At 45.2% G+C, this 18,486-nt stretch overlaps 1 protein-coding gene across 9 annotated transcripts in view; it reads right to left on the bottom strand.

Annotated features, from left to right (window-relative positions):
* Positions 1 to 9,229: 9,229 nt before the first annotated feature.
* MAPK9 (mitogen-activated protein kinase 9) overlaps positions 9,230 to 18,486 on the bottom strand; it is a 58,674-nt gene continuing 49,417 nt past the window's right edge. For 6 of the 9 annotated variants that reach the window (XM_023617006.2, XM_023617005.2, XM_070232857.1 and 3 more), the window contains 5 exons: positions 17,561 to 17,743; positions 16,420 to 16,544; positions 15,304 to 15,367; positions 13,945 to 14,016; positions 9,230 to 12,269 (listed from right to left, as the gene is read on the bottom strand). In XM_023617006.2, the coding sequence (XP_023472774.2) occupies positions 12,127 to 12,269; positions 13,945 to 14,016; positions 15,304 to 15,367; positions 16,420 to 16,544; positions 17,561 to 17,743 (587 nt within the window). In that variant the 3' untranslated portion in view covers positions 9,230 to 12,126. Of the gene's footprint in view, positions 12,275 to 13,944; positions 14,017 to 15,303; positions 15,368 to 16,419; positions 16,545 to 17,560; positions 17,744 to 18,486 lie in introns of all 9 variants that reach the window. The other 3 variants (XM_070232856.1, XM_023617007.2, XR_011424969.1) reach the window with 2 other exon arrangements.

The following is an 18,486-nucleotide window of genomic DNA, read 5'->3' as shown; positions in this document are numbered from 1 at the left end:
GTCTGCACGTGCTAGGACGGCACATGTAATTACTGCACACAGAGCAGGGCCCGACTCCCCCCAGTCTGGGTGGAGACCAGGGACAGAGAGAGACTCTGAGAGTGTGTGCATGGTGTGTGTATGTGGGTGCATGGTGTCCCATGGACGTGCATGGTGCACGTGTGTGGCACGCGTGTGTGCTGAACATAGGTGGGTTGCATTGCAGCACAGGGGGCAAAACTTGCCTGCCAAGCTCCCCTGCTTGGAAGACTCAGAGTCCCTGGGTCCCACATTCAGTCCATGTGGTCACCCACCCTCTACTCCCCCTCCCAGAGGCCCCTCACCTGCTGGTTCACTGGCCCCAAAGTGGAGCCCAAAGTGTCCCCAGGGAATGGACTGAGGTCCTGAGGTCCACCTGTAGGCTGGGAAACACCTCCTGAAAAAGGCTGCGATGTGATGGGCCCACTAGGTTCTTGGTGGGGGACTGACCCCTCCAGAGTGCCCTGCCCTGCCACACTGGAGGTCTCATTGATCCAGGCTATCAGATGCCGCTGAGCGTAGCAATCACCTGAACTCAAGGAAAGGCAACACCCCAAGTCTCCCATCAAGGCTCAGGTTTGGGGGTCTGGGTGGCCCCACACTCTGTAACGAGAGCCCCAGGTGATGCTGATGCAGGCAGAAGATGGGGCACACTTCAGGAAATGCTGATGGAAAGGGCTGTAGGGTGATCACCACCGTGTGTGGTGGGCAGAATAATGAGCCCCCCAAGAGGAACACACCCTAATTCTGGAACCTGCACACGGCATAGGGACTTTGCAGGTGTGACTTAGGACACTGAGATGGAGACATTTCCTGGACTATCAGGGTGAGCCCAGTGTAATCACATGGTGCTTAAAAGGGGAAGAGGGATGCAGAAGATGAGAAAGAGATGGAGGATGGAAGCAGGGTCAGAGAGAGGCTTGGCTGCTGGCTTTGAAGATTGAGGAAGGGGCCAGGAGCCAAAGAATGTGGGTGCCTCTGGAAGCCGGAAAAGGCAAGGAAACCAGTTCTTTCCTTGAAACCTCCAGGAGGAAGCGGCCCTGCCCACACCTTGCTTTAAGCCCAGGGAGACTGTGTGGGACTTCTGACCTACACAACTGTAAGACAGTCTGCTTGTGTTGTTTTGAGCCATTAAGTTTGTGGTAATTTGCGGCAGCAGCAATGGGAAACCACGACACTATTCCACAAGGGAGGCTCAGAGAGGGCAGGTGACTTGTGCAGGTGGCACAGCAGACTGGGGCCCAAACCCTCCATGTTTTCCTCTGGCTGCCCTGCATGGGGGTGGGGGTAGCATGGAGGCTGGCATCAGGCTGCTGCCCTGCACAGGGCCCACAACTGGGCAGACTGGACATGTGCTCAGCCTTCCCTGGGAGCTCGTTTACAACACAGATGCCCAAGACCCTGCTGAGACCTCAGACTCAAAGGGTCTTGGTGGGGCCTGGGAATTTGCATCTTGCATCGTCACCGCATTAACATGGTTTACTGACCTTCGATTGTTTAGAATCGACCAGCAGAAAAAGCACAGAAGGTGGTTTTAGGGTATCCAAATGTCCTAAGTGTGAAGCTGGCCACACTGATAATGTAAAAGGAAAGGTGTGTGTGAACAGGGTGGCAGCAGGAGCTCAAGTTTGAGAAACACCTGTGGGGTCAGCTGGGACCTATGGAGGCTGCCACGGAGGCAGTGACAAGGTCACAGGTGCATCCTAGGAGGCTCATGCCAGGGTAGGGTGAAGGCTGGGTGGTAGCTGGACAAGAATGGAAGCCAGGAGACCCTTCAGGCCACACAGCCTGTCCCCATGGTTTGCAGGTGGGGTGATGATGGAGATGGGGAGAGGAGCAGAGCTGAGCTATTTTTTGGTGATGAAGTCAACAGAATCAGATCCTTCACCCAGGCAACTTGTCCTTACTTGTCAACTCAGCTGGATTAAGTGTTTGATTGCAGCCCCAGAGTAAGGTCTCTAGGGGCAGGAGGTGTGTGTCTCATTTAGGGAACACAGGAAGGCCTCAGCAGGCGTTTGCTGAAAATGAAGGAAGGAATGGCATGCAGTTGCATGAGGGAAGAGTGGCCTGGAGGGGTCCTGGAAGCAGGGAGCCCGGGAGGGCATCACAGCCAAGTTGGAGTCCTGACATGATCCTGTGGAAGGATGCACTTTGATTTGCACAGAGGCAGCAGGGTTTTCCTGGGGAGTGGTGCTCTCTGCTGTTTCTAGAGGGGGGTGAGGGGATGGGTGGGCCAAAGAGCTGCACGCCAAGCCTGGGCCGTGCTGCCTGTCTGTGCTCATCAGGGTGCAGACTCCTTCTGTATGCCCAGCATGCAAAAGCCCGCGTCCTCACTGAGCACAGCCACAGTCCGAGTTTCTCCCGCCACTGGGCGGAGGTGGGTGGGAGGTGGTCCCTTACCGCTGTAGGACCGCGTGTCTCTGTTAGCCCTGCACGTGCTTGCTGCTCACCTGGGCTGCCCTTTTGGCCAGTGGCCTTTAGCCTTTCTGGCTTATGCCTCATCAGCTTACACACACACACACACATGCACGCGCGCATGGAGAACGTCGTCGTGGTCCGTGTCCCCCTAGGTGGCTCTGGGAAGTCAGACCTTCGCTGCCTCCTCCTGCCCTTCCCGGAAGACGCTCTGCCACGCTCCAAAGGAAGCTCTTTTCTATTCAGTTTTCTGAGCATTTAAAAACAAAAATAGGTTATTTATTGAAACAGTTGTGTTGAGTCACTCTTGCATTCTGGAATAAACCATATGATGTTGGCTTCACTTAGCATCTATGAAAAGGGCATATCATCTTGACGTCTTTATCTAATTTTGGAATCAAGATTATACTAGCCTGCTAAACTGACTGGGGTGGCTTTGAAAATCTTGGATAAGATGGGGTTTGTGTGTGTCCTGAAAGTTTAGTCAAAAGTGACCTGTAAGATTGATTGTCCTGGAGAGAATTTGGGGGCAGGTGGGGGCTTGATCACCACGCCCCTTTCTCTGATGGTCGCTGGTGCATTCGGGTTTCTGGAAGCCATCCAGAACACAGTAGCTAAGAGCACGGCGCCTGACTGCAGCGCAACCCGCCTCGGCCCCCACCCCTGCCAAGTCTGACTGCGGGAGCTCACGTTCTCTTCCTGCCTCTTCCCCACCTTTACCATGGAAGCAACAACACCCACCTCCTGCGACCTCTTGAGAAGATTAAAGAAGTTCACGTGTATCACGTGCTCAGTATCATCATGCCTCTGACAATTTTAGTACTTTCTATTTCCATAGAATGTATCTGCTTTCTGTAGATCCTCATGTTTGTTAGAATACTGTAAGTTTTCTTTTACATCTACAGTTATTTCCCTCTTCCACTTCATATGTTAACTTGCATTTTCTTTTTGTTTCCTTGATCAGCATTGCCAGAGGTCTTTTTAGTCTTTTGGTTTTGCTGATTTTTTCTGTTTTATCTTGTCCCTGCCCTCATTTTTTTTTTTGAGGAAGATTAGCTCTGAGCTAACATCTGCTGCCAATCCTCCTCTTTTTGCTGAGGAAGACTGGCCCTGAGCTAACATCCATGCCCATCTTCCTTTACTTTATACGTGGGATGCCTCCCACAGCATGGCGTGGCAAGTGGTGCCATGTCCACACCAGGGATCTGAACCTGTGAACCCTGGGCCACCGAAACAGAACATGCGCACTTAACCGCTGTGCCACTGGGCTGGCCCCTGCCCTCATCTTTATTACTCCTCTTTCTTTGTGTCTTTGGGCTTGCTCTGTTGCTCTTTTGTCAGTATCTGAGTTGCACACTGAACTCATTTAAAAAAATGTTGTTTTTGATAAATGTATTTAAGCCTTAGCAGGGTCCCGCCAAAGTCAGCAAGTTATGTATTTTTTGAGGTCATGAACTTTCAGGAATTTCACAACTTTTCTTATGATTTCCTCTTTCACCTTGGTTGCTTATAGTGTATTGTTTAGGTCCCAGATGTGATATCTTTTCACATTTATTTTGAATTTTATTGTACTATCATAGAAAAAGTTGTATATTGTTGATTTTAGAATTTACTGAGGTGTGCTCTGTAGCTTGGTAGTCAATTTTCTTTTAAGTTCTATGTGTGATCAAAGGGAATTTGCTATTGGGTATAATACTCTCTAAGAGCCCAAGTTAAATAACTGTGCATTCCAATCTTCTAGATCTTTGCTCATGTGTCTTTACGTACATGCGTAGACTTCATGTATACACGAGTTTACAGACACTAAAAAACCAGGTTGCTTGTAAAAAAAAAAACAGGGACTAAATTAGTGAATATATCAGCATAAATGTATGTATGTACAAACATACGCATGTGCACATGTAGGTATGCACGTGTACAGATACCTGTCTGTATGCAGACACACAGAGAAGGCCAAAGCCACGTGGTAAACGGCTAACGTCTGGGGAATCTGGGTGCAGAAAGGTAGGCAGGAATCCCTCGTGCTATTTTTGCAACTTTTCTGTCAGTCTGAAATTCTTTCAAAATAAAAAGTTAAAAACTTAATGAGGTCAGTCAAAAGCACTGGAAGGAATCAGCTTTAAGGAGCTTGCCTGTCCATGGTTATGGCAATTTAACCTCAGAAAGAATGATTTGAAATACTCAAAGCAAGAGAAAACCAGGAACATAAGCCCTCCCGTGACCCCACCTGAGGCAGGGTTCAGCCCTCGCCCACTCGGCACTGCTTGCTGAAGGGCAGGGCAGGCTCGGAGCCTGCCGGGCGGCTCTCCCGGACAGCAGCCAACATCAGCACATGCTGTCTAGGGATGGCAGATTAGGGTCATCACTCTTCCCTAAGCCCTCGTGAAATTCTTGCTCATGGCAAGGATTATCACCTGGGTTAACAGCACGCCATGTGCCGTGGATGGGGCGCCCCCAAAGTAAGCCCCTGTGGATGACTTTCTAGTCACAAGGAGAACACGTGACTGCATGGCAGAGGACTGCACTGGCCGCCCCCTAACCAGAGGTCAATTTCAGCATCGTTGACAGTGGGTCAAAAAGATATGAAACATCTTCTGATATGAGTTCATATAAAGGACACAGTATCGCTACACATATTACAACCAAAAGCTGCAGGTGAATCTGTCAAACCTTCAAATACGCCTTCCAGATGCAGGAACTCCGGGAGAGTTGTCTCTGGGAGAGAGGTCAGTGCAACCGCATAGAAGCAGCCACACGGGGCCACAGGGCGCACCTCCTGCAGGACAACGTGCCTAGGCCCATACGTTGGTTTCACGTAGATTAGAAGATTCTTAAGGACACGATGACCAGCTTTGACTGGATCTTGGCTGGACACACTGGAAGAGGACTTTGGGGACACTGGGGAAATCCCAAATCCAGGGTATTAGACCAGGTGAAAACTTATGGACGGGGACAGTTGGAGATCACTAACTCACAGATGTATGACCTCACTGGGGTAACCTCCCCCCACCAAACCCAAAGAACCATCCAGATGTGTGTGTCCATAGAAAACTATGTGACAGATATACAGTAAGGTATTAACAGTGGTCCTCTCTGGATGGGGGAATACAGTGTGCTTAGCTTCCCATTCTGGGTTCTATCTTCTAACATATATATTGCTTTTTTAAAAAGAGGGAGCAGATGGGAGAAGAGGAGGTGGAGAAAGTGAATACAGACTGCTCTTGATTTCTGCTGCGAGGGGGAGCGATTGGAGGGTGATGTTGGGTTAAGAGCTTTTTCTTTTTAACATGAGTGAAGTTCGCAAAAGACAAGGGGCCAGGCTCCTGACCTGAGACAGGAGCAGAGCTGGTCTCTGGGCCAGGAGGGCGACAGGTCTGAGAGCAGGGAGAGGGGCTGAGGGGAGGAGGGGCAGGCCTCGACTGGGTGCATTCTATTCCTCTGTCAAGTTCTCAGTCAAGTTAGGGAGCCACCTTTGAGAATATTTGAGAATAAACACATACACTTGAGTGTTGCTGCTCAAATATTTATATTTTAAAGCATCTTTAGTATGATACTTTACTGCTTAAAAATACCCAAGTCAACTTTGAAATGGAGAGTTGCTCAAACTTAACTCTCAGTGACAGTCTGTGTGGAGCTCTAGCCCAGATTAGAAACGGATGAAAACAAAGGACCCTGACTGTTCTTCTTTGAAAAGGAGAGCAGAGAAGAACAAAAATCGAGGTATGCTCCAGGTGATAACCCTCTGAAGTCACACCCAGCTGGAGCCAGGCTCTGCCTTCAGACACGATCCTGCAGCCAGCAGGCCCCAAGAGGGCTGCTTGGAGTGCGGCCCTTGGTGGAGTCACGGTTACAGTGACTTCAAAACACACCATTTCTTTCTTCACACGGAAACAAAGTAAGGCCAACACGAGTCTCTGCCCTGCTCCCTTGCCCATCACTGACCTGCGCACACTAGGACAACTGGTCACACTTTCTAAGTAGCCAAGGGATATCAAACGTGTAGCTCTGGAAGAGGAAGCTGGCGCTTATCACCTGCTCCTCCCAAGTGAAAATCAAAGAATGAACTCTGAGAAGCAGGGCGTGGTGACAGACTCACTGCTTGTCTTGAAAGGTGGCTAGTGAGGAGATGAGAGCACTGCAGAAGGGCATTCGGGATCTCTGCGAGGCAGCCATCAAGACCCTTCTTCCTGACCTAGTGGCCAGATGACACTCCGCAGGGGCTGAACGACGATGCTGGAGCTGAGGGGCCCCACTGAGGAGGTGACAAAGCGCTGGCCACAAGGGCCCTGTCCCTGTGACTGCTGGGGTCTGCCCCAGGCCCTGTCCTGCCCCTCACGGCTGTTAATCACCACGTGGACGAACTTTCAGAAGGCACGTTCATGCTCCTAAAGCTGATGGATGTCACAAGTGAGCAGAGAGAACACCTACGAAGGATGACAGAATCAGGATTAACTGCACCACCACAAAATGCGGTAATTTTGCTGGACTACAGGCTCTGAGTGTGACATGGCTGTTAAGGCTCAGGCCACCTGAGACTGCATTAGTTAGTGAGGGGCCTTGTTTGGAGGGTGCTGCTGCTCAGGCTATACCTGGAATGTTATGTTATTTCCAGGACCATAGTTTTAGGGTGCGCTGAGGGAGAGAGGCTCTGGGGCTTTTTCAGATAAAGAGGATTAGGAGAACTTTGAGTTTAGCCAGAGATGGCAACACTTGGAGCTTAGGTTTCCAACCAACGTGTTAAAGCCTGTTGCATGAAGATGGGTCAGACTCGCTCTAGTTCACCCAAAGGAAAGGCCTCAGACCCACGGGTGGAAGTCGTGGGAGCCAGGTTTCGGTTCAGGGAGGAACTTTCTAACACTCAAAACCACAAAAAATTCAGTGGGAAGGGCATTCCCTGCATGAAAACCATCAGAGCCGAGGCTGGTGATCGCGGGAGGGGGCCCCCTGCTCTGAACGGAGGTGTGAGCTGGAGAACTCCCTCCATTCCAGCGCTCCATGCCATCCAAGTGCGTAAGTGAAAGGAATCTTAAAGCACGTGTATAAAAATCCGAACTAAGTCACAGGGAAGTTTGGGGAGAAGGGGAGAAAATGTTATTGCAGAATCCATTTAAAACAGAGATTTAAGTGAAAGTCAGGAGTTTACTTCAAAGCTCAGCACAGAACTACTACTTTAAAATGGAGAGAGGCTTAATTACATCTGTCTCTCCACGAAGTCTGCATCACAAACCTGCAGCTCCTCCTTTGCAGTCCCACCCCGAGTTCTGTGGAAGGAATGACGGAAATGCCGTTTCACTGGAACTGAGCCTCCAGACGCTCTTTTTGATATTGAATAAGAACACCAACTAGAGCTGGGCTCAGAGTGAGATGTCCCTATTTACACCCAAGATCTGTGTGCACAGGTGTTGGGGCTACTAACAGCAGAAAAGGCAGCAGAACCCTCCTGCAGGCTCCGCTTCCATCTAAGACGCCTCGTGCATCTAGAAGCTGCTTCTAGAAAGGGGCTCCTAACACGGGATCCACCAGGGTCCAGGATTCCTTGAGGAGTCTGGCAAAATTTTGAGCTCATGGCATTTTTCTAAGGAGAAGGTCACAGTTTTCAGCAGTTCTCAAAGGTGTTTATATGACTAAAGGAACAGAGCGTTCTGCACGCATGCACGGCAACAAGGAGCGGGCAGCCTGTGGGGCCCGCCTGCCCCGCCCGGGGTTGCAGCCTCAGTGCTGTCACGCAGGGGTTGGAGAACTGATGCCAAGTTTCCGTCCCATTCTAAAGCACCGCGGCAGAGAAGGGATGGCGGCAAACAGCCTTGCTCCCACAGACCCCGGGTCCTCAAAGCCTTGGTTTTTCAAACTGTGAAGGAGTGGAAGGCCCTGGGCCTTGACGACACAATGAATGGCAAGTTCCAATGATGATGACAGAAGCATCCCTCTTAAATCAGGGTCACGGATGGCCTCAAGGAGACGCAACTGGCTACTCCATCACTGTTATTACTGATTTTGTTACCAACTTTCCAGATTAAAAACAAAAATGTCATATAACTGCCTTATTGTCAAAGGCAACCTTATGCTTAAATTTACATGAGTAGCCACAGAATCTTCAAGACAATATTAAGTTATTCTGAAATATTACTCCTCCCCCCACCAAAAAACCTTACCCCACCTACAGGTACTGTTTTAGCCAATGAATAAAAAGTATTTTAGTACTGTCTACATTGAAAGTGGGAAGGGAATAAGACAGAGAAATGGAACCCAGACTAATATCAAGAGAAATGTTTCCCTTCTCTAGAGACCTTTAAAAATAAGACTGATACCCGTCTATCAAGGATTCTAGTCCTTTGAAGCAGAGAAAAGAAAATGAGCCACTGAGAGCCCTTTTACTCCTGTGGTTTTCAGTCATGAACATCCTCAAGTGCTTCAAAACCAGAGGTGAAATGAGAGTGGCTCATCGTGTGCACAAACCCAGAGGCCTACAAGCACCATTAAGGAGTTTAGGTAACTCAAGGAAACACTGATTGGTGGGTTCTCCTGGCCACACTGTGAGAAAACAATTACACCAACACTGAATATTCGATTTTGTCCATGTTTTCAAAAACAAATTCGAGAATTTGCAGAATATTTCAGCAAGAGAACTGACAGAAATGTCCTGCCCTTCGATTTAAAAACATTTGCTAATATTGGCTGAAATGACGACACTCCAACTTCTACCTGTGTTCACGTTAAATCTGTAATCAGAGAGGGTGATGTCGAAATACACAGTCAAGTGTCACTTAAAAACACAAAAACTGGACGTGCTATACACTTCTCTTTTAAAATGTATCTGTATTATTTTCACCAATCAAAACACATATAATATATTTTATTATAAAACATTAGGCAATGTTACTTTTGAGATATGCAATCTGAAAGGTCACGCTGTATTCACCGCCAGTATGAAATGCAGAGGAGTCACGCTGGGGACCAACCAGGTGAACACCCCGACTTGCACAGCATCAGATCTGGATTAAACCAGCATCCCATTCAGTGTTTCAACCACAACTCTGGGTGTCAGGAAGGGGCCTGCGAGGGGATCTCCTTTCAGCACTACGGCTCTGAGTTTTGCGTCCCAAAGATAAGAACAGAGCCCTACTTCCATCTCTGTGGCCACAGCCGACCCACACCGAGCAGTGTGTGTTTCTAGCCTGCTCTCCCGCTCTGGGAGACTCTGTCTGCTCTCCGGAACCTGCACTTGAAATCAAGACCCGACAGAGGGGAGGCAGTCATTTCCTTTTTGACTGAAAACTAAGCCAATGAACAAAACAAACCTAGTCCAAATTCCAGGCTAATAATAAATTACCTGGTTTATAAAAATATGCGTTCAAAATAGTTACTTCCGGGGTTGTGTACCATATAAATTACAAAAATAAAATAGAAAAGATGAAAAAGTTGAGTACATTTTCAGTTCTTTATCTGACATCAGCATTCACCACAGAGAGCAGTCTGAAACCATCTGCACTGCACCAGGACCTGGCGCATCTCGGCTCAGGAGGAGGACCCTGGACTGGGTGAGGCATTTCTATGGAGCTCTGTCATCTGCAGCCTGCGGCCTGTCCTAGGGGCATCTGCTGCTGCCTGATGGAAGCTGGTCTGGGTAGGAAACCTGTGCACACGGCCACGGGCTCCATCCATGAACGCAGAGAGGAACGAGTGGCTGGAAGCCCATGGACGGGGCTCCTGGCTCTGCTCACAAATGGCGCCTGGAAAGCAGGGCCTCGATGTGCCCTCGGCACCCTTGCGCTGCCTTTCCATAAGCCTCGGGCAGAGAAAGCATTTTTAAAATTCTGCCCTTTCTTTGTTTTTCTTTTTAAAGACAGGTTTAGTAAAGTCTTCTTAAAGCATGTATATTAGAGAGATGGCCATTTTAAGATGTTTATGTACGTATACCGATAACTTTCCTCACCACACCATCAGGCCTCTAAAACCAAAATAATCCCAAGCCATAGGACAGGTGTTTCAGCCTCAATCCAAGTTAGTATTTCCATCTTGTATTTGAATGTGTCTAAACCTCACAATATAAAACTATTTATTATTTCAGTATTAATTTTGTTCATCAAGGGTTCCAGTTTCCAGTGATGAGACCAACCAATAAGATACAACTGGTGCAGAGAGATTCATATATTTTAGGTAATATTTATAATAAACTTTCTTATCAAAGTTCCTCTTCAGAACACATTCTATAAAATGTGAACAATGTTGATCCAATAGCTTCCAAAATAACTAAACACAAGATATGAATCTGTAACAGAATGAGCTCAAGGAGAAAGCTTATGAGTACAAGTAGCCAAGATGTGGCCACTGTTCTCCACTCCTGCAGGGACATTATTACTCAGTATCCTAGTGACTGCCAAATTATTTCCATATCAGTGAGTCTGAAAGGATCAATTTCAGGTGAGCAGTTTTAAATCAGAAAACATTCAATAGCTAATCACTACTCTTTCCCCAGAACATTCATGGATTTCCTTTAGGAAAAGTAAATGCCTCCACAGAGTGGAAAACAACAACAAACAGGCATTCTGAATCAGCCTTGCCTCCTAAAACAGACGAAAGCGGGAGTTACGTGGGTTCTTTCATAAAGAAAGAAAATCCAGCAAGCCTGCTGTGTGGGCAAAGGGAAATGCTGCCATGGGACATCACATACCCTACCCCACGTGACAGATGCTAAGGAAGGGTCCCAGCCAGCCTTGGCAAAGCGAGCACCTGGTGAGTGACTGCCATCACCTTTAGTGGTCACTCTAAAATTCTGCTACAACAGCAGGTAATGGACTCAGGAATCCATCTGCCATCATATTATTGACATGGAGTATCAGGTGGCTAACAGAGAAGGTGAAGTTCTAGGTAGCATTTTAAATTAATAAGTCCAGAAAACCAAGAGAAAAGGGATAGGACAGATAGGATTTTAAAGGTATATATGTCTTAAGCAGCAAAAAACAAAACTTAAGGTTTTATCATGCAGTAAAGCTGAATGTACAATCATTCGGACTAAACCAACTTAGAGAAAACAAAGTGTCTTGGTTTTAGCAGTGATAATTCTCAGCCCAAAACATGACAAATTTAAGGAAAGTTATATATTTTGTTTATTAAATAGATTTAATTATACTCCTTCTGAAATACAAAAGATAGACTAAATCATACCATAAAAGAAGGTAGGATATGATAATATGATGTGGTCAATTAATACACATAAATCTATTTTTCTGGACAGATATCAAATTACTTAGGATTACGAGATAAGTCTAGAAGCAGCACTACTTGGAAGATTATTTGGCATTTAAATACTGATTTCCAAAATGCTAGATGGTGAGTCCAAGGACACACTTGTGGTCACATGCATGTAAGTCCCAACAGTTACTGAGGATGAGAAACTGTCACTACTATTACCGTACAACTTTTTAAAAAATTCATCTATCCTAGTTGCTCACCTGAAATGGCGTTGAAAAAAATCTCTAACAGTGTGGCTTGCACTTTTCTTATTCAGACATAACCTGCTTCACTTTATAGTCTAAGCAGACAATCCTATGAGAACTGAGCAAGGGCAAGGAATCGTGTTTCTTACATGCAGAACATGGAGTTTTTCTGTTTGGTTCCATCAACTCCCAAGCATTTCAGGCCTATGGAAGTGAGAGTTCCTTCAATGGCGACATGCTTGCTGTTTCTAACTTATCATCGACAACCTTCAAGGGGCCCGGTTGAGGCGTCGAGACTGCTGTCTGTGTCTGAGGCCAGGGTCTGCTCAGTAGACATGGATGAAATGTCATTGATAGATGATGACCGAGAAGGAGTGGCGTTGCTGCTTACTGCTGCATCTGTGCTAAGAAAACCAAGTATAATAAAATCTGAGGCACGACATTGCTGCAAATTCAGGCAATGAGACTTCAGGCCATTTCTCAGCTCTGTCCCTTTGTAGTCTCCTATCCTAATTATTAGTATAAATAAGAAGTTAGTCAACTGTCCATTTTAAATTTTTCCCGGAGTCTTTCTTTAGGCCCAGAATCTCAAATATCCCTCTGTCCTTCCTTGCAACATTCTCCTTGTCTTCCCAGTGGCTAAACATCATACATGTGCTCATGTATAACCATGTTAACTACTTAAAAAATACCTGCTGCTTTAAAAAAGGTATTAAAAGAAAATTGCTGAATTTATCCTAAAACTATCAGTATCACAAAAGGCTTAAGCCCAAATAGAATTCAAATGTCATCAGACATTTCAATTGTAATCATAAACATTTATGAGAAAAGCATCAACTTTTGAAGGAAAGGAAAAAAGCATAAGCCTTTGAAAAATTTTTTTGCAATAAAAACACCTTCTAAAGTAAGGACAGTATACAAACAAAAAAGAAAGAAAAAAATTTAGTGGCCTCTTGTTCATTTTATTTTGTTTTATAAATCCTGAAAACTGACATTTTGAGGCAAATGAAACTATCTTATTTCTTACTATCTATATTTTAGTCTGGTTTGAGTAAAAATAAAACATCCAGATTCTCAGAGGTCAGTGTTTGCAGTCTTAAATTTGTGCTTCGTTAACAAGCCCCTAAATTCGTACTAAAGTTATATAATCTCTAGACGCTTGACACATACGTCATGCTGAATGTAAAATTCAAGAACGAGAAGTAAGCAGTGCAATTTGCACTTCTGCATGTGTGCGTGTGTGTCTGTGCACTTTCCAGGGGGAGTGGGGTGAGAAAATAAATCACTAAAGCGCTTCATTTAGTAAATAGGTAGAATGCTACAGACACTGGTTAACACCACACATGTTATGTCCCTAATAATCATACAATTACCTAATTGTTAGCCAGGCTTCTACCACTAGGTAGATCAAGGAGAAAAATGGGAGAATTACATGAACAATTTTCTCAAAAGAAAATCAAATTCTATTTTACCTAGATTCACATTTTTTTTTCTTTTTTTTTTTGGTGAGGAAGATTCCCCCTAACATCTGCTGGCAATCTTCCTATTTTTTTTTGGTTTGAGGAAGATTAGCCCTGAGCTAACATCCAAGCCAATCTTCTTCTACTTTGTATGTGGGATGCCTCCACAGCATGGCTGATGAGTGGAGCATGTCCACGCCTGGGATCCGAACCTGCGAACGTGGGCTGCTGAAGTGGAGCACATGAAACTTTAAGCACTTGGCCATGGGACTGGCCCCTAATTTTCTTTTTTAACTGGCTGGGGCCAAAAAAAGAAGGTCATGCACATTGAAACGGTTTTAAATTCAATTTCCTCCTCTACAAATGGAGTTCACAGCAGCTGTTGCAAGGATGAAACAAGAATGTTTATAACGCAGTTAGTTTGCTGCCTGGCAGGCACATCAGTAAAATGTTAGCTGCCACCACTGGGACAAAACAAAAGAGAGGAAACTATTTCACAAAGGAATTTTCAAACCCACTGCTGGTCAAGCTGGCACTTAAGACACTGCCATTTATACAAGTTGAAAGGGGAAAGAAAAATATTACACAAGCAAACGATTAGAGCGATCACTAACCTGAAGGCTGATCTTTCACAACACCATTCTTGCTCCTTTCTTCCCAATCCATTACTTCTTTGTAAATTAGCTCTTCAAACAGAAATGCAAGTTAAAGTGCTTCATCAGTTTCTTTGCATCTCTAAACCCTGCTTCCAAATCAACGGAACCACCCCAAGGGCACTGTGATGCGTTCTTTTTAAGTGTGATATACTTTAATTCGGTAATAGAGTTCACCTAGACCCAAACACCCATGTTTTGATCCATTACATGTTTGCAATCCAACTATTAAGGCAGCCAAAAACGTAGGCTAGTTCTGGATCCATGAGGGGTTTTTACAGAGAGAGAGGGAGGGGGAGGGAGGAGACCAGCAGAGTGGCCTCAGAGAACATCTGAAAGCACCGTTTGCACACGTTTCTCTCCATCAGTACTTATGGTTCTCCAAATGTCACCAGCACCCACGGGTGGGCTAGAAGCTCCTCTAGATTGTCCAGAAATTAATCTATATACCTAAGTCTTTTCTTGGCTTCAACCTCAGTTTTCCTCAGTTTTCACTTGTAAGAAAAACTGTTTACCTATCAAATAAGCTATTAGGGGGTTCCTAAAATTTTGGTATTCATGAAATAATATTAGCACATTGCCTCCTAATAAGGAGGCCCACGAGCCAGCCTTTTGCCACTGAGTATGGCTATGTGCACTGCCATGCTGAGTGTGCACATGTAGGTCACGGGCACTCTCGACATCCTGGGGAGGGGCCCTTGGGCAGGACACAGCACAACTTCTGACTTGTGCTGACCACAGCTCCCAATTACTACCGATTTGGCTTTTTAATGCAAAAGTTTTAGTTCAGACTCTTTATTACTGGTTTAGTTTGTTGCGGGCTGTTTGAGTAATCTTACAGTGGTAATAATATTTACATATTTTTGAGCTGCAATTTTCCCCTAACTCTATTTTAAAGCATATATACAAATCCATGGCTTACAGACAGAGCAGCACTCGCAGGCCCCGAGCGGCTCCCCCATGTCTCTTTACAGGGGCCTGCGACTTGGGATTACTCAACAGTCTGCGTGCAGCACGCTAACAAGAGAAGTATGGCAGTCGCTCAACTTAGTTTAGAAGGGAAGATTTGATAATGTAAAGTTATGTGCAAAAGCCCTTATTTTTCTCTTCCGAAGCAAATAATATGCAATTCATACATGTTCCTCTAATTCTGTTCTCTTGAAGCTCTTTTTCTACTGGGAAGTGGGAAGACAGGATAAATGGGCTGCGGGGTCTCTCACCCCTCTCCTAGAAAGGCTACTGTCAAAAAGTGAAAACCTGCCCCTTTGCACGACTTCAAGAAATGTCATAAGTAAGGATCAAAATAGGCTCTGTCTTTACCTTTCCATTCTTCAATTGCATGTTCTCTTTCTTCCAACTGGGCATCATAAATTTGAGGTGGTGGCTAAAAATTAAATTACATGTAAAGTCAACAGTTCAAAAACTAACGAGGCATGAAGAAAAAGGTAGAATCACCTTCTAATCTATTTCTGATATGGATGTAGTTTCATTCAATACATGATTAAAGATTTCTTCATAAATGTGGTATATCAGTTTCAGAATCAAAATAATTAAGGAAAAATTAACCAAAACGATAGAGCTACTATGGTCCTGTTAATAATTACATGATCTCAAAACACTCTAAAGACATTTGCCCAAATGTAAGTATAAAATTGGTAACCACAGGCTGCTTCCTAGAGGCCCACCCTGCACAAGGCACTGTGCTAGGAAACGTGAATGGCGCAGAACACAGCTCAGGTTACAGTTCTCCCTGTTAGAATTCCCAAACCCAGGCCCCTCTCATAAAGGGACTGTTCCAAAATTTACTTAAAAATCACATGTTTATAAATCGGATTCTTTTGATATAAAACAATGTTTAAAATGGTGGTTAAATGCACATCTAGGACATAAGAATGTGTTCCACCGACGGCATAAAATAAGCATGTCACACTGTGGTTATGGCACTTGCAGCTAAAGATCACCCATACGGTGCCGCTATGGAAAAATGCACGTGAGCGTCACACTCAGAGGTGGGATTCCCCAAGCAGGTGCCTCTGGGGAAGGACAAGCAAACCTGGGATTTTCAGCAAGTTTCTTAGCCTTGATTGGTGCCTAAACAAGATGATGTGACCAAAGCCCAAGGTACAGAGCCAGGCACACACAGAACGGAGGCTTAAAACTGGTGATACCATGCTCGCACATCAGCATTTGCATAAATGAAGACAATGCTGTCACCACAGCATGAGCATGTTCACTCCCAGGTTCTGTGAGCTGGAGCCCCAGAAGCAATGGTCCCAAAAGAGGCTGTGACCCATGTCCCATGCTCTCTTTGTAATAAGGAGTCCTGTTCAATCCAGGACTTGCTATCATATGTAGCCATTCCGGACTAACAGACAGGAGAGCCAAGGAAATGCAGGCCCTGCCTCTATAGAAAGTCTTTCCAAGACAGATGCTTACCGCCTCTGCCTCTGCAGGGTCATACCAAACCGTGATGTAGGGGTGACGCAGGGCCTCGTCCACAGAGATCCGCCTGTCGGGGTCGATCACTAACATCTTTGATAACAAGTCTCTGGCTTGACTTGCTAGAGTAAAAACAAATATTACATTCATAAACTAATGCTGTTGATCTGAAAACCACACAATAAAGAACTAAATGTGATAGCACAGACAGAACGAAGATGTATTATCTCTGATACATTTTTGATAGGTTCAAGAATAACAGACCTTTCTCTTTAAGAGTAAGTCAAGCAGCCACTTTCACCACAAACCAGGCTTTCAAATGTGGTTTCAGCCTCTGGCCCGGGAGAGGGGAGGACAGGGCCCGGGCTGAGCAGCGTCGTGCGCACAGGAGCTGAGCTAGGATGTCAGTGTGGAGAGTGCAGGCGTGAAGCATGGTGTTTTCTCTTGATGTCACATCACAATGAAATGAGAACAGACCCTTTAGTGTAGAACACTTCACAGGTGCCCTTGCTTTGCCTACCTGTATATGATGTTGGCAACATACACTTTTTTAAAAATCTAGACATCAGTAGTTAGAAAAAACCAGCAAGTTCAACAACTTAGTTAACTACAAGGCTCCTCCAGGTCTCGGCAATTAAAGTCTGCGCAGCTGAGCAGAGGGGAGGTGGGGCTTTTCTGATGAGGCACACGTGACCCAGATGTGGAAAGAAACAAATCTCTCCTTTTCCCTTAAATCACGTTTTAGTGATGGGCACAGGAGAAGGTGAGGAGGAGCTTTTTTACTGAACTACCATAATAGGGTTTCTGACTCTTCAACTGGGCTAGAATCTTTATTCAAGTGCTCTATATTCCTGAAAACTTTTTGAATTCCAATTGCTGTAATTAACATAAGAGTCTTTCAGGCTGATGTGAATATTTTTATTTTAGCCTTAGGCATTTTTTAAGCCATTTTACTGAGGACAAAACTTTCAGGTCTTGAAGGTTTCTCTGTGCAATGCCTTCATTCTAGCCTGTAAGTGACTTTATTTGAGGGTTTTGATTATTTTATCTCTCAATGTTTACGGTTTTAGACGCAAACATGAAAAAGTAAAAGCTTCACCAGGTTATGAAACAAATATAAGGAAAAAGGATATCTTACTTTTTATTTTGTCTCGTTCCGATTCTGATGGGAATATCCAATCTGGAAAGAGTTCTTCAAATTTGATTCCAGGATACTTGGGTCTGTTTTCTACGTAATTCCTCACAGTTGGCTGAAGTTTCTTCATGAAATCTGCGGACGGTGTTCCCAGCTGCTCAATAACTTTATTCCACTGATCAATATCTAAGGAGTCTCTTGAGGAAAATACAACTGAAAGGTCTTGTATTCATATTACATCAAGTAGCATCATTCAAAGAAAAACTTAAATTATATTTCTACCTGTTGACGAGTAGTTAACTAGGCTACCCTACTGGGTCAGTAGAGGCATTTTGAAATAATATTCAAATAAGATCTGGGTTTCAAGTTTAGAGTATTTTTAAAAACTCTTACACCCTGCATCTTTATTACTATGATCACAATTTATGAAATCAACACAATGAGGTCTATCTGCTTTTCCATTCTAGATGAAAATCAAGCTATCTCATCACTGAAGAATGCCTATGCCAGAAATGCTTCAACATGCAATTAGATAGTAATAACACAGGAAAATTGAAATCAGTTTTCATACCAAAGCTGAGTTAGATCTACGGCTCCTAAAGCAGAGAGACCGAGGGACTCCTGGGTTCACAGCTGGGGTACCAGCAGCTGCAGCTGGCCTGGCAGGGGGTGCGTGAGGGAGGGAGGAGGAGTCTTCTGAGCCCTCCCCACGTCCCTTCCCTGGGGACTGCATACCTTCCTGTGGCTGGGCTTACACTGAGCAGTGATAGCTTTGAGAGGTCATTCTCTTTTACTTGGCATTGACCCCAACCATCACTGCAATACCTAGCAGTGTGTCTTATTTCCTTTCAAACTACATGACCTGGGTTTCAGACTCCACTGTGCACTAGACACTCATTGGTGTCAGGCAATCACTCTACCTTGGGTCT

The sequence above is a fragment of the Equus caballus genome, chromosome 14 (genome assembly GCF_041296265.1).
Source record: "Equus caballus isolate H_3958 breed thoroughbred chromosome 14, TB-T2T, whole genome shotgun sequence".
NCBI classification, from domain to species: Eukaryota; Metazoa; Chordata; class Mammalia; order Perissodactyla; family Equidae; genus Equus; species Equus caballus.
This window is presented reverse-complemented; position numbering and strand designations above follow the sequence as displayed.